The 15,684-nt window shown below is 41.4% G+C and overlaps 1 protein-coding gene across 4 annotated transcripts in view; it reads left to right on the top strand.

Annotated features, from left to right (window-relative positions):
* Positions 1-2,713: 2,713 nt before the first annotated feature.
* The window catches only part of LOC139763240 (tyrosyl-DNA phosphodiesterase 2-like), a 32,336-nt gene continuing 19,365 nt past the window's right edge, over positions 2,714-15,684 (top strand). For 2 of the 4 annotated variants that reach the window (XM_071689149.1, XM_071689139.1), the window contains exons 1-5: positions 9,625-9,750; positions 10,029-10,115; positions 11,070-11,158; positions 14,113-14,256; positions 15,299-15,509. In XM_071689149.1, coding sequence (XP_071545250.1) covers positions 9,640-9,750; positions 10,029-10,115; positions 11,070-11,158; positions 14,113-14,256; positions 15,299-15,509 — 642 coding nt within the window. In that variant the 5' untranslated portion in view covers positions 9,625-9,639. Of the gene's footprint in view, positions 2,825-3,686; positions 3,812-9,624; positions 9,751-10,028; positions 10,116-11,069; positions 11,159-14,112; positions 14,257-15,298; positions 15,510-15,684 lie in introns of those variants that run through there. The other 2 variants (XM_071689159.1, XM_071689168.1) reach the window with 2 other exon arrangements.

Here is a 15,684-nt window from a genome sequence, read left to right as displayed (position 1 = left end):
GGAACCTCTCGCTACGGAGGAGGCCATCCCTTCCCCTGCTGCTGATTGGGCCGCAGCCTCGATGCCGCTGCTGCTGCCTCGTTATAAAAGCGGGTGATCAGCTGATGCTTCTTATCCATGACTATCTACACTGTGTAATCATCCCACCCCATGTGTGGAAGGTCCCCCACGCCCTGCCACGCAACTCTTCGGCATCCCTCCCTCTGCACCCGTTGCAGTGACCTCTGCCACGCCTCGCCACTCTGGGTGACATCCCTCGACCAGTGGTCCAAGTGACATCATCACTTCGCGGGGTACTTCCCTCCCTCCCCCCCACCCCCAGTACCCACATGAGTGACATCACTGACGTCTTTCTCCTCCCCTCCACTCCCTCCCCCCCACACACATACCCATTCCCCTACCCCCCCATTGAAAATAGCCCCGAGACGCCCTCCGCAGTGGCCACAGTGGACACTACACGTTATAGACGACCTCCGTGGTCTTCAGCGTGGTCACTGGTCAGGGTTCCCCCGACTGTGACGCATTCACGGGCCGCCGGGGCTCGAGCCATCATAGGCTCGAATCCTGGTCGCGGTAGTCAGTCCACCGTCCGCCCCAGCTGTTCATCCGCCCATAGAGGATGGTTGATAAATCGTATACCTGGCTTGGGATAAGATATATATATATATATATATATATATATATATATATATATATATATATATATATATATATATATATCACAGATTAAGAGGTAAATGTAGTGAGAATTCGGGGATAAGTAGGGTGCAAATGAGGCAAAGACGCAGGGTTTCAAGGAGTGTAAAAGCCCCCTTCCAGTATACGCAGATAAGTCAATGAACACACTCAAAACCAGATGCACAGTACAGTCTGGCTCATTACAAACCTCAATACGTACGGCAGGACGTAGCCTCGTTCGTTGCCTTTCCCACCGCGATACGGACCCGTTAGTCCGGCCCCTCGACACCTTACACTGAGATGGACTCGTAGAAACTCTGCCGTGCTACGCTTTTCCTAACTTTCCAAGGCAGTGCCAGGGTTCGACAGGGGGGGGGGGGATATGCCTGGGGAGTGCCATTCTCCTCCACCCAACCCAGCTTTCACGGTTCGTGGCGGGTGGTGACAGGAAGTCCCCCGTCTCTGCTATAGATCCCCTGTCTAGCATTGGACTGTCATGTGGCGGAAGGCGAGACACCCTTCTGTCTTCATTGTGACCGACGTAGCGCGGGCGCAACGCACCGATAATGGCCACCACGGATGAAACGAGAATTGGACGAAGGAGATGAAATGAGGTTCATCAGAACTCCTCAGGCAATTGTTGACCTTGACTCTCGTAGGTGGAAAGATTTGAGGGCAAAGGGAAGGTAAAAGAAGGAAGGGAGTTCCACAGCTTCCATGTCCAAGGAAGGGAGTTCCACAGCTTCCATGTCCAAGGAAGGGAGTTTCACAGCTTCCATGTCCAAGGAAGGGAGTTCCACAGCTTCCATGTCCAAGGAAGGGAGTTCCACAGCTTCCATGTCCAAGGGGAAGAACAAAAGGAGGTATAAAGGTCAATCCTGGGTTTACGACCCCAAGTTATAGGCTGTCGGTTGGTTAAGCCTGTGAGAGCCATGGTGTTTTACCCTGCTGCGCAAGGTGGTGTCCATTTACCTATCGGCTGCCTGCTAGTCTGCCCGAGCCGGGAACCGAACCTTGGGGTCCAGTGGATCTGGAGTCTAACCACTACGCCACCCGAGCCGCATGGAACAGTCTGAATGCACGTCGTTCCTCCATCCATACGCCCTCCCTCCTCCCTCCGACGTTTGCGCTCTGCAGGCGCGACGCCCTAGCCTTCTGCTCAGGAGGCGTGGCGAGGTTTGCCTCCCTAACTACGTGGAAAGAAGAAGAAAAAGAAGAAGAAAGAAGAAGAAGAAGAAGAAAAAGAAGAAGAAAAAGAAGAAGAAGAGGGAGAAGAAAAGAAGAAGAAGAAGAAGAAGAAGAAGAAGAAGAAGAAGAAGAAGAAGAAGAAAGAGAAGAAGGTCTCCTCGGCCACCATGAGCAAGACCTAGGCGGCCGACTGGCCAGCCAAGCGGCCTGCTGGCCAGCCTAGCATCCCCTCGGCCAACGTTCCAGTCGCATTTCGACAGTAGGAAAGATTTGTCAAGTAAGTGTCTGGTGGGTTTCCTTTACGGTTGGCCATGGCTGGGAGTGGTCCACACGAGCTGTCCTCGCACGTTCGCAGGGCAGGCCCCAAGAGGTCAGGGGTTAGAGAACACTCACAGGAGGGGTACTGGCGAGTGGACTCGAAGGGAGGGAGGAGGGTCACAACGCCGCACAAAAGCACCCTGGAGAGGGGTAGTATAAGAGCAGAGTAAACCCTGTCTGTGGTCGAAGAGACTTTAGACGAGTTATGCCAAAGGCAACTTGAGAGAGGTTCCATTCTTCGTGATCGACGACCACGGAGGCGGAGGACATGCCCACCGCAATAACCCTGGTCGAGCACGCACAGTCGGAACTGCCTTGTGTCACCACGAAAGCAAGCAGCTTCGCTCTCCTCCACTGTTCACCCTTCACCCCAGCTATGAAAATATTGATAAACTGGTGAAAAGAACAGAAAGTATAGGTAATGAATGTTAATTCTTTAGAGATTATCATATATTGCCGTCCCTCTTGTCACATTTCCCCCCCCCCCAACCTCTCCTTGTACCCTTGCCAACTCAACGCCCGAGACGCCTCAGGGTCCGGGATGGCAACCCTTCTTCCCCTAGGCCGACGTCAGCTCCTGGGCGACCCCTACATGAACCTTGTGGGAACCGCAGTTGCTGAGAAGTTTCCCCCAGAGAAGGTACTTTAAACGGAAGCATTTGTAGTACGGTGTGGACGTGTGAACCTGGCCGTTTTGTTCCTCCTTTTATGTCATGGGATGCAAGTTTGGCTTGAATGTGGAGGAGGTAGTCACGATTCTCGACTTTTGGACGCTGGGTAAGATTTTTGCGAGCGTGAAGCGAGTGACTCGGAATTTGCCCCCACCGAGCGTGTGTAACAAGCTCGGTTATGGTAGTGTCGGAGGTAGTATGCCCTCCCGAAAAGCGTTTGTAGAAATGGCGATGAAGCAGTGCAAAATCGAAGTGATTCCTTAAGCCAGGTATTTTCGTCTACGTGTCACTAAACTTCTTTTTTTTTTTTTTGTATAACATTGTGAACTGTGATAACTCATGTGAACTTTCTGTTATCATGATAGTCATATGTATCTCCTCACACATCAATAGGCCCTTCTGAAAATTTGCCCTGGTTGGGGAAAATTCCCCTAAGAAATGCCCGTGGGAAAGCAGGAGGTAAAGAGTTGAAAGTGTGGGTATCTCGCGAGATGCTGGAGGGTTCACCCTCCTAAGGAACATTTTCTAAATGCTCTTATTTTTTAGATCTACGTTAGATAGTTTTTCAAATTGATTTTAGCATAAGAGCTTCGGAAATAACTAATTCTAATAGTTCTAATATCAGCATTTTATCAAGTATTCTGATGCTGCTAGGTAATGAGGTAATGCATTGAACAGATGTCTTTATCACCGTTACATTTATCCGCAATTGATACAGGAACGAACTGCATGGTAAATGGATAGTGTTTTTTTGTCAACTGTGTGCAGCCCGTAGAATTATATTGATGAATATTAAGATTGAAAATAAATAATTTAGGCCCGTTCCCCACACATTAAGTCCGTTTACCGTTGTGCATGGCAACAATACAAGCGCCAACATGAGCGACCAGGAGCACGATTGTATTTCCCTTGAGGAGGAAGAAGACGAGGATATTCCCGATGTAGCTACGTGTCAGGTGAGAGGAATATTATATCGCATTTACTGGGTGTTTTAGTCGTTTGTTGTTATCTTTGATATAACTGAAATACGTTTGCAGAGAAAGATAGACGACATTGAAGGACGTGCGTGGTACAGGTATAGGAAGCCCCAGTTGTCGATGAACAATTCTCAGAGATTATCATAATCATTGTCTATCAGCAAGTCAAAGGTTATTTTGATCAATCGACTCACTGTTTTATGTATTTTTCGCATTGTTTGCCAATTCAAACAGAAAGACTCTCACCATAAAGCCGAGCCAGACCATCTAGCTATGGTAACTTCCCGTGGACGACGCAGATGCATAACGGCGAAATTATGTCCTCTAGTAAATCGCACTGGTTGAGCACCTATGCATTGAAATTACAGAATATCCTTACGGTCTCGTCCTTTTTCAGATCATTGTTTGGTCCGTGTTTTTTCCCCACGTGTTTGTGGGTCCTCAGCATTTTATTAGGAATTTTTTGGTATGAGAACAGTTAAGCTCCGCCTCACCATTGCCTCACCATTATCTTTGGATATTAAATAGTATATTTTGCAATGATAGTTTACTAATTACACAAACATTTGAACATCTTGATGGTCAACACAATATGGAGTAATGTTGAATAAGAAAAAACAAAATAGAAGAGGGTAACATACATCAGGGAAAGTATGAAGATATGGAATGTAAGATTAGGCAATATACATGCATGATATCAAAAGAGCTAGTATAAATCTCAAGCTCCCTAGCAGTTGAGATGTTCATCCAAATATTTGGTGTTGTTCTTTACCAGTCCGTATTGTAAAGGTTAGTGTTACTGACCATGAGTCAGCTTTGGTCAGTCCAGGGTCGGACTTACATGAGTTTCAATCCTGGGTTTATCAATCAGCCCATACCCAACCCGTGTTCATCCTCCCTTCAGGGCTTTTCAATAAATAGGTACTTTGCCTAGGCTGGGGGTGTAAGTGTGTACTGACATACTTAGGTGCAAAGATGTGATATATTTGCATTCGAGGTTAAGAGACGGAAACACGAGCATAAAACTCTCTCCCCATAGCAGTAATAATTACACACACAATTGAAGATGGTGCAGATGCCTCCAAATCTCAACAAAGAGATGACAGACTGAGCAGCCATGCAGCCCCCACCAGCAGACTAATTTACTGTAATTGGTGTGTTTCTTTTTAAATTTGTAGTTAGGTTTGTGTATTTTTTTTTGTGTAGGGTTTTTTTATTTTTTCAAGTGCTTTATGTACTTTTATAAAGAAAATCCATGTTTTCTCGAATATAAATAACACAAATGATAATGTTTTATTTAATATTCAGTAATATGTGAAGCTCCAAATCGTGTTCTACAACTAAATTTGTGTCCTCTAAACATTACACAAGCATCAGAGAGCAAAAAAAAAAAGTGAAACCTGATAGTGATGCAAAATTACAGTAGACTTTTACAAAATCTTTTATTGAAGTTTCTGTTTAAGGGTACCACATAGATAAATCAGGATTTACATGAAGCTCACATCAGTGGACTCCTTGCAGTTGGCAGAGTTGTATTGGAATTGGGAACTCGTGTCATAGGGTTAAGTACTCACAAAGTGGACATAGATTTGAACTTTAAAGATGAGGGAAATTGTTGGATAAAAACAAAGATGATATATACATGCAGGTACACCTCTGAATTTCTGGCAACTGATGTACCACTTACTTGCCATATCAAAAAACTCTAATTTAAATGCTGCTCAGCATATTATACCATACCAAACCTATCTTACTTCTATTTTGTGACCTTTCTTGAAAGTGACACATAGTACACCTAAATAGCAAAGATTTATTGTGTAAAGCCATCCGGGATAGCAGCAGTTATCTTATATTTCAATAAAAATGTAATCACTGTATCTTGGTGCAACTGTGCATGTTGTTGTCTGAAACTTGTTCGTCACACTCTTCAAAGTATGTTCTCCAAAAATTTGTACCAAGAAACTAGACGAATCAATATAATACTTTCAGAAATACAGATGACTTTTATCATCAACCAGTCAGTTCATTTTCTTTATCACTGCCCACCTGTGAAAGACTATAATGGTACAGCACTATATATTATATTGACAAGTATGTCTGTGGAATACAACAGAACTTACATGTTAGGGAGACTTAAAAGTTACATGAAAACAGAAGATGCCTAGCATATTAGTTTACCAGTGTATGCAGCTTTTTTTTTTCTTGGAACGATGCGGTATACTGGGGTAGACGTGTTGTTAATGGACTGAACTAGGGCATGTGAAGTGTCTGGGGTAAACCATGGAAAGGTCTATGGGGCCTGGATGTGGATAGGGAGCTGTGGTTTTGGTGCATTACACATGATAGCTACAGATTGAGTGTGAATGAATGTTTCCCTTTTTGTCTTGTTTTCTTGGCGCTACCTCGCTGAAGCAGGGGATGGTGATGCTGTTTTCCTGTGGAGCAGGGTAGCGACTGGAATGGATGATGGCAAGCAAGTATGAATATGTACGTGTATATATGTATATGTCTACATTTGTGTATGTATATGTTATGTATATATAGATATATATATATATATATATATATATATTTATTTATATTTATTATACTTTGTCGCTGTCTCCCGCGTTTGCGAGGTAGCGCAAGGAAACAGACGAAAGAAATGGCCCAACCCCCCCCCCCCCCATACACATGTATATACATACGTCCACACACGCAAATATACATACCTACACAGCTTTCCATGGTTTACCCCAGACGCTTCACATGCCTTGATTCAATCCACTGACAGCACGTCAACCCCTGTATACCACATCGCTCCAATTCACTCTATTCCTTGCCCTCCTTTCACCCTCCTGCATGTTCAGGCCCCGATCACACAAAATCCTTTTCACTCCATCTTTCCACCTCCAATTTGGTCTCCCTCTTCTCCTCGTTCCCTCCACCTCCGACACATATATCCTCTTGGTCAATCTTTCCTCACTCATTCTCTCCATGTGCCCAAACCATTTCAAAACACCCTCTTCTGCTCTCTCAACCACGCTCTTTTTATTTCCACACATCTCTCTTACCCTTACGTTACTTACTCGATCAAACCACCTCACACCACACATTGTCCTCAAACATCTCATTTCCAGCACATCCATCCTCCTGCGCACAACTCTATCCATAGCCCACGCCTCGCAACCATACAACATTGTTGGAACCACTATTCCTTCAAACATACCCATTTTTGCTTTCCGAGATAATGTTCTCGACTTCCACACATTTTTCAAGGCTCCCAAAATTTTCGCCCCCTCCCCCACCCTATGATCCACTTCCGCTTCCATGGTTCCATCCGCTGACAGATCCACTCCCAGATATCTAAAACACTTCACTTCCTCCAGTTTTTCTCCATTCAAACTCACCTCCCAATTGACTTGACCCTCAACCCTACTGTACCTAATAACCTTGCTCTTATTCACATTTACTCTTAACTTTCTTCTTCCACACACTTTACCAAACTCCGTCACCAGCTTCTGCAGTTTCTCACATGAATCCGCCACCAGCGCTGTATCATCAGCGAACAACAACTGACTCACTTCCCAAGCTCTCTCATCCCCAACAGACTTCATACTTGCCCCTCTTTCCAAGACTCTTGCATTTACCTCCCTAACAACCCCATCCATAAACAAATTAAACAACCATGGAGACATCACACACCCCTGCCGCAAACCTACATTCACTGAGAACCAATCACTTTCCTCTCTTCCTACACGTACACATGCCTTACATCCTCGATAAAAACTTTTCACTGCTTCTAACAACTTGCCTCCCACACCATATATTCTTAATACCTTCCACAGAGCATCTCTATCAACTCTATCATATGCCTTCTCCAGATCCATAAATGCTACATACAAATCCATTTGCTTTTCTAAGTATTTCTCACATACATTCTTCAAAGCAAACACCTGATCCACACATCCTCTACCACTTCTGAAACCACACTGCTCTTCCCCAATCTGATGCTCTGTACATGCCTTCACCCTCTCAATCAATACCCTCCCATATAATTTACCAGGAATACTCAACAAACTTATATATTTTTTTTTTTTTTTTTTTTTTTTTTTTTTTTTTTATACTTTGTCGCTGTCTCCCGCGTTTTCTTATAAAAAAAACTTATATATATATATATATATATTATTTTTATTTATTATACCTTGTCGCTGTCTCCCGCATTAGTGAGGTAGCGCAAGGAAACAGACGAAAGAATGGCCCAACCTACCCACATACACATGTATATACATACACGTCCACACATGCACATATACATACCTATACATTTCAATGTATACATATATATACATGCACAGACATAAACACATGCACATAATTCATGCTTGCTGCCTTTGTTCATTCCCATCGCAACCCCTCCACATGAAATGACAACCCCCTCCCCCTGCATGCGCGCGAGGTAGCAATAGGAAAAGACAACAAAAGCCACATTCATTCACACTCGGTCTCTACCTGTCATGTATGATGCACTGAAATATATTTATTTATTTATTATACTTAATTGCCATTTCCCGTGTTAGCAAAGCAGCCCAAGGAAAACAAAGGAAAGAATGGCCCAACCCACCCACATACACGTGTATGTACATAAACGCCCACGCACGCACATATATGTAACCGTTACTTGCTGCTTTCATCCATTCCTGTCACCACCACGCCACACACGAAAACGGCATCTCCCTCCCCCCATGCGCGTGCGAGGTAGCGCTACGAAAAGACAACAAAGGCCACATTTGTTTGCACGCAGTCTCTATCCATCATGTGCAATGCACCAAAACCACAGCTCCCCCTCCACATCCAGGCCCCACAAAACCTTCCACGGTTTACCCCAACGCCTCACATGCCCCGGTTCAATCCATTGACAGCACATCGACCCCAGCACACCACACCGCTCCAATTCACTCTATATATATATATATATATATATATATATATATATATATATATAGTTTGAATGGAGTTTGAATGGAGAAAAACTGGAGGAAGTGAAGTGTTTTAGATATCTGGGAGTGGATCTGGCAGCGGATGGAACCATGGAAGCGGAAGTGGATCATAGGGTGGGGGAGGGGGCGAAAATTCTGGGAGCCTTGAAGAATGTGTGGAAGTCGAGAACATTATCTCGGAAAGCAAAAATGGGTATGTTTGAAGGAATAGTGGTTCCAACAATGTTGTATGGTTGCGAGGCGTGGACTATGGATAGAGTTGTGCGCAGGAGGATGGATGTGCTGGAAATGAGATGTTTGAGGACAATGTGTGGTGTGAGGTGGTTTGATTGAGTAAGTAACGTAAGGGTAAGAGAGATGTGTGGAAATAAAAAGAGCGTGGTTGAGAGAGCAGAAGAGGGTGTTTTGAAATGGTTTGGGCACATGGAGAGAATGAGTGAGGAAAGATTGACCAAGAGGATATATGTGTCGGAGGTGGAGGGAACGAGGAGAAGAGGGAGACCAAATTGGAGGTGGAAGGATGGAGTGAAAAAGATTTTGTGTGATCGGGGCCTGAACATGCAGGAGTGTGAAAGGAGGGCAAGGAATAGAGTGAATTGGAGCGATGTGGTATACCGGGATTGACGTGCTGTCAGTGGATTGAATCAAGGCATGTGAAGCATCTGGGGTAAACCAGATAAGATAAGATAAGCATACAGAAGTATGAAAAATCATGTAAAAAGTGAGTAAGTTTTCTACCTTTGCTTTGCTGTAGTGAAGTGTTGAAATGTGTACTTGGGGCAACCTAGTCAGTGCCTCAGTGTTTAGCAAGGGAGGACAGAGCTGTACATGGCAAGGCAAGATGGAGCCACAAGTAGCACTGGAGGAGGGAACCGTGTGTTGCAAGGGAAGAGGGAGCCCTATGTAACGAAAGGGGGAAGGAGCGTGTATTATTTCATGGTGATTATTGGAATACTGAGGATAGCTGAATTTTTTCTCGCCTTTTTACTGATGGAAAAGATTGCTGTTGGCTGCTCTTGGTATGATAAGTTACCCGGATATTTACCCAGAGGCCAGAAAAGTCATGACATTTTGTTGGTGGCTACTAATTTTTTAAAGTGATGCTATTCACTGTATTCACTGTATAAGGTTCAAACATTTCATTGCCAGTATTATATAAGTGAATACTTTTGTGAATAGAATGCCAACTAAAAGAGGTATTAATATATTTTCTTCAGAGACTTGTGGAGAAATTTGCTGAGATAACAGGAACAGATGAAGCATGTGCGCAGTTTTATCTTCAGGATCGCAAGTGGGATCTTGAGGTATTTATTATTTTTCTAGAAATTGATGGACACATTTTCACCTAGAATTATAGAATATTCTGCAAAGCACAACCTTCATTTACTTACCTCCCTTTTTCTCTCATATCTAGTGTTGAAGTTGTTTTTATTCTTCTTTTATTGTAGTGCATTCATTCCCATTCCTTTCTGGAGCTCCCCATCCCATAGACTTTATCTCGTTTCTTTGTTAAACTCTATATGTGTCTTTTCTTGGTATATTTTTTTGAACCTTTGTATAGATCTCCTCTTTTCTGCCAGACTATTGTCTTCAGCCACATTCCTTCCTTGCCTTTCTCTTGATCATTTACTATGATTTTATCCTCCATATTTTTTACACTTGCAAGGCTTGAATTCCTTTTCACTTGTTACTTCATGAAGGATTTCATATATCAATTTTTTCTGTTTAAGAGGATATTGCATAAGTGTGGTTTTTCCTTTTCGTATTTTCCTCATGTTTGCCAGTAATTAATTGTTTCATGATTAGACATTAGGCATGGTTCTTGCTAGTATAAAATTAGTGATATTACATTATGATATTAGTAATACTTTTTTACAAGTTTGAAGATATAAGAAGTCATGCAGAAAGTACACAAGAGGCAAGGGTACATGAGATGCATGTAAAACTGCAAGGAAGCATAAAATACAGTGTGTCAGGTGCTTTAGTATGATTACATTGTCAAGTTCCACTTCCTTGTGGTTTAACGTACACAAGTAGTCATGTATTAAACAAGTCTTTATTGAAACAAGTTTTCCTTTAAAACAGTATTTATGATATATGGTTTGTTTATAAGATTGTTTACGATTGAGAGTTTATTTTACAAGCTGAATGCATGAGTTTGTTTATAACAATATTTATGAGTGAGAATTTATTTCACAGCCTGAATGCTCTCACATGTAACGAGGTTCATTAAAGGTTTTCACATTTCCCATTTCCAGCGATCAGTGAATGCATTCTTTGAGGCCCGAACAGGTGGAGTGAATATCTTGAATGATGGAGATGAACCAGAAGTTGTTGTCACATTTGAGTAAGTTTATTCATACATGTTTAACCATTTCCTGTGTCAGCTAGGTAGAGTCAGGAACAGAAAAAATGGAAAAGGTCTCATTTACTCATATCCATTCTGTAGCTTAACTGTTTTATAATGCACCAAAACCATAATCCCAAACCAGTTTTAGTGGGTGTGTAGAACTAATTATTATATTAAATGATTTTAATTTTGTACTCACCCTTCTTATCTAAGTACATTATTGTACTTGGATCTTATGTGTACATTTTATTAACATGACATTTTACGGTACTGTATAAGGGAAATATATGTTCACTATCCTCATTTGTTATAAAGTTCAAAACATACCATGATGAGTTATAATAAAAACAATAGCTTTGTCATCTAGCCTCTTGAGGATTGAAATGCATGGGAAGGATGTTAAATAGAGGTAATTGGCATTATTTTTTAGAGACATTTATGTGTATACTGGATAAAAGAATGTTTAAGGTAAAATCCAGTAACATATTCTTGATGAAACAAAAATACTCTCAATTCAGTCTAACCTGCAATTGCTCAGTACACTATGCTTTGCAGCAGCACTTGACCATCTCCTACCCATATCCTTTCATAGACAACCATGCCTCGCATCCTTACGATATCCCAAAATTCAGAAACCAGCTTCTGCAGTTTCTCTCTTGAATCTACCTCCAGAGTTGTCAGCAGAAAACAGGAAATTACTCACATCCCAGTACTCACAATCCTTAACAGATTGTATACAGGCCCCTCTCTCCAAGACCTTTGCATTTACCTCCTTCACCAGCTCCATCCATGAACAGATTAAACAATATTAGCAACATCATACACCTTGTGTCAGACCCAGCTTCACTGGGACCCACTCACCCTCTTTTCTTCATGCTCACACACACGCCTAGCTCTCTATTAAAAGTTCATCACTGTCTCTTGTAGCTTTACTTCTACACCAGATATTCATGCTGACATCCGTAGAATAGTGTCATCAACCTTACATGCTTTTTCCAGATACACAATTGCTACATACAGATTTTTGTTTTTTGTATATATCTCTCAAATTCATTCAAGCAAACACCTGATATGTAGATCCACTGACACTCCTGGAGTCACTTTGTATTCCACAATCTGATAATCTCTGCTTGCCACCACCCTCTCAGTCACCACTGTCCCATACAGCTTTTTCTGGTATACTTTGTGAAATTATACCTCTGTACTTTGAATATACACCTTTGTCTTCCTTTCCTTAATGATGCATATTGTCACTATGTAGGCATTTTGTTAATCCTTAGGCACCTCACTGTGTGCCTATGAATATTGTCTTTCTCAAGAAGTATTTCTTTGTTTAAAGTTGCACATCTTTTCAACTGTATTTTGCATGAGATTTTAGCAGTCGTTTATATGACTAACTTTGGAATTTGTGTTGGTCCCCATGTGAGCTGATTCAGTCATCAGCATTGTTTACTTCTCTCATAGCCTTACCATCATCACCAAACATGTTTAGATCCAGTCCACCAGGCAAATCGCATACATATATTGAAAAGAGTATGTGCATCTAAAGGCTTGATGTGAAACTCAAGTTTGTATATATATTGTTCATGGTAGGTTGGAAATTGGAGCAGCAGATATAACAGATGACTTGCAAATTGTGAATGAAATTAGGAATATGGGTAGCGTAAAGGATGAAGATGGGAGAAGGATACATGGTGTTGAGAAATCATTACAGGGGTGTAGATGAAGGTTTCTTAGGATTTTATGATCAAGTAGAACTTGTAGCAAGATATTTTTTGATCAGGAAGGTATATAAAAATTCAGCTGCAAGTGAAAGGAGAAGACATACCCGATCTTGAACTCTAATCCTCGTCCATCACTAGTGTGAAATGTTGCTGTTTGAATGTAGCTGGAAGCTTGAGTGTTTGTCATACAGCATTGCACAGAGAATGACATTTGTTTGAAAGAAACTGTTGATTGCACTGCTACTTCATTCAGGAGTTTTGCCTGTGGCTGATGATGATTGAAGCAAATATAATTTTTTATAAAGAAAATGACTTTCTCCATTCAAAGGTAGAAAAATCTAATTGCGCACAAAGCAGGTAGCTGATTCAGTTTTAATAAATGAGCTATAAATGATATAGGATAAATGTTTAAGTTTGCTTTTAGTTCTTAGTCTGGTTACCAGATTTGAGATTTTGATTGAACTTTCCTACTTTTAGCAGAGGAAATACTGTTTCTCACCTGTGATGACATACTTAAGGCAGAACTAAATTGATGAATGTATATTTAATGGGTATGTTTGAAGGAATAGTGGTTCCAACAATGTTGTATGGTTGCGAGGCGTGGGCTATGGATAGAGTTGTGCGCAGGAGGATGGATGTGCTGGAAATGAGATGTTTGAGGACAATGTGTGGTGTGAGGTGGTTTGATCGAGTGAGTAACGTAAGGGTAAGAGAGATGTGTGGAAATAAAAAGAGCGTGGTTGAGAGAGCAGAAGAGGGTGTTTTGAAGTGGTTTGGGCACATGGAGAGAATGAGTGAGGAAAGATTGACCAAGAGGATATATGTGTCGGAGGTGGAGGGAACGAGGAGAAGAGGGAGACCAAATTGGAGGTGGAAAGATGGAGTGAAAAAGATTTTGTGTGATCGGGGCCTGAACATGCAGGAGGGTGAAAGGAGGGCAAGGAATAGAGTGAATTGGAGCGATGTGGTATACAGGGGTTGACGTGCTGTCAGTGGATTGAATCAAGGCATGTGAAGCGTCTGGGGTAAACCATGGAAAGCTGTGTAGGTATGTATATTTGCGTGTGTGGACGTATGTATATACATGTGTATGGGGGGGGGGGTTGGGCCATTTCTTTCGTCTGTTTCCTTGCGCTACCTCGCAAACGCGGGAGACAGCGACAAAGTATAATAATAAAAAAAATATATATATATAATATTTAACAGATGAAATTTTGTTTTTTACAGTTCAAAGACGGCCTCTGTTCTCTCTAAGTGTATGGTCACGGAGGAGCCCCCAAAGAATTTCCGCTTTATTACTTGGAATGTTGATGGTTTGGATGAAAAAAATTTGAAAAAGAGAACAAAAACAGTAGCCAGGATACTTGAGAGGTATGTAATTTCTGTAACCTTTTGTATTCTGTATCTGATATTTGTTGTTTTCTTTGTCAGTCTTTCTGTATTTTGTCATCGGATTCTGTAGTCTGAGGAAGGTGACTCAGGAACATGTTTCTATACAAATTTTCAGTTATAACTTCTTGTGTATCTTTAAACATCAGAACCACAGTAACATTGCATGGTATTTGCTCAAGATTATATATTTGCATGGCTGTCATATGAATGAAATTCTGCAATTTTTTGTGGTATGTAATTTGGTAGAAGATTAAGGGTTACCTCTGCTATTGCATAAGGAGGAGGGACTCTCTTTCTCTGCTGCACAAGTAGGTAATTATGTTAAAGTTGATAGTGGAAAGGTGAAATTGAGAGTAATCTTGAAAGAGAGAAAAATTGGAGCTGTCTGGAAAACTTTGATGAATTGAAGAAATGTAAGCAAATAGCATAAAAAAGTTTCTGATATATTGATTTAAAAGCCAGATCTATATGGTTCAGGAGAAGTTGAAGATAAGAGTACTAAAGATGGATAACCAATTGTACATGGGAGGATTGATAGTGTACAGAATGAAGATATGGGAAGGATTTTGTAATGTGAAGAAATTATTAGAAAGGCACATGGGTTACATTTAGGGTGATACAGGCTTGTCAGAAATACATACAGTAGTACAGTCAGTGATGTAGGGGGAAGTATGCCATGGAAAAGATGGAAAGAATTGATAAGAGAAGAGGTTACATTTTGGAATATTTTAGATGAAGATGCAAAGGAAGGATTTGAGATTGTATGCAGCTTGCATATGAAATAGGTGGTGTGAATGATGATAGTGGTCTCACTTGATGAATCACCTTTGTATGCAAAGTGAAATGGTAAATGTGGAATTGCATGTTTCATTTTATTTCACTGGATATGTATTGAAGATGTGTACAAATAATTTCGGAGGGTTATTTGAAATCTTTCCATTGACTTGGGAATGGAGATAATGATGATGAATAGACATGTAGGTTTACTTAGCTGATATCTTATTAACTTTTTTCTTTCCAGAGAAATGGTAGATATAGTTTTTCTGCAAGAGTTAGTGCCACAGACATATAGCTACCTTGAGGGCCTCCTACCGCAATTTGCATTCGTTGTGGGAGATACAGAAAATTACTTTACTGCCATACTTCTCCGTCGCACTACAGTTTATTGTGATGGAAAAACCGTAGTACCTTTTACAAACACAGTCATGGGCCGAAATTTGCTGTGTGTGGAGGTTGGTATGTTTTTTGCTTTTACATTAGTCAAAACTGCTAACAGCATTTAGTTAAAAATCACACATGTTTGATTTAGTTGATAGACATAGTTTTACATGCCTTAGAAAAGTAGTGTTTGTATGGGAAAAGATTTGGTTTTGGAACAGTTGCCTTTGTCTTCATGATATTTTGTGA

Source organism: Panulirus ornatus, chromosome 3, assembly GCF_036320965.1.
Source record: "Panulirus ornatus isolate Po-2019 chromosome 3, ASM3632096v1, whole genome shotgun sequence".
Taxonomy (NCBI): Eukaryota; Metazoa; Arthropoda; class Malacostraca; order Decapoda; family Palinuridae; genus Panulirus; species Panulirus ornatus.
This window is presented reverse-complemented; position numbering and strand designations above follow the sequence as displayed.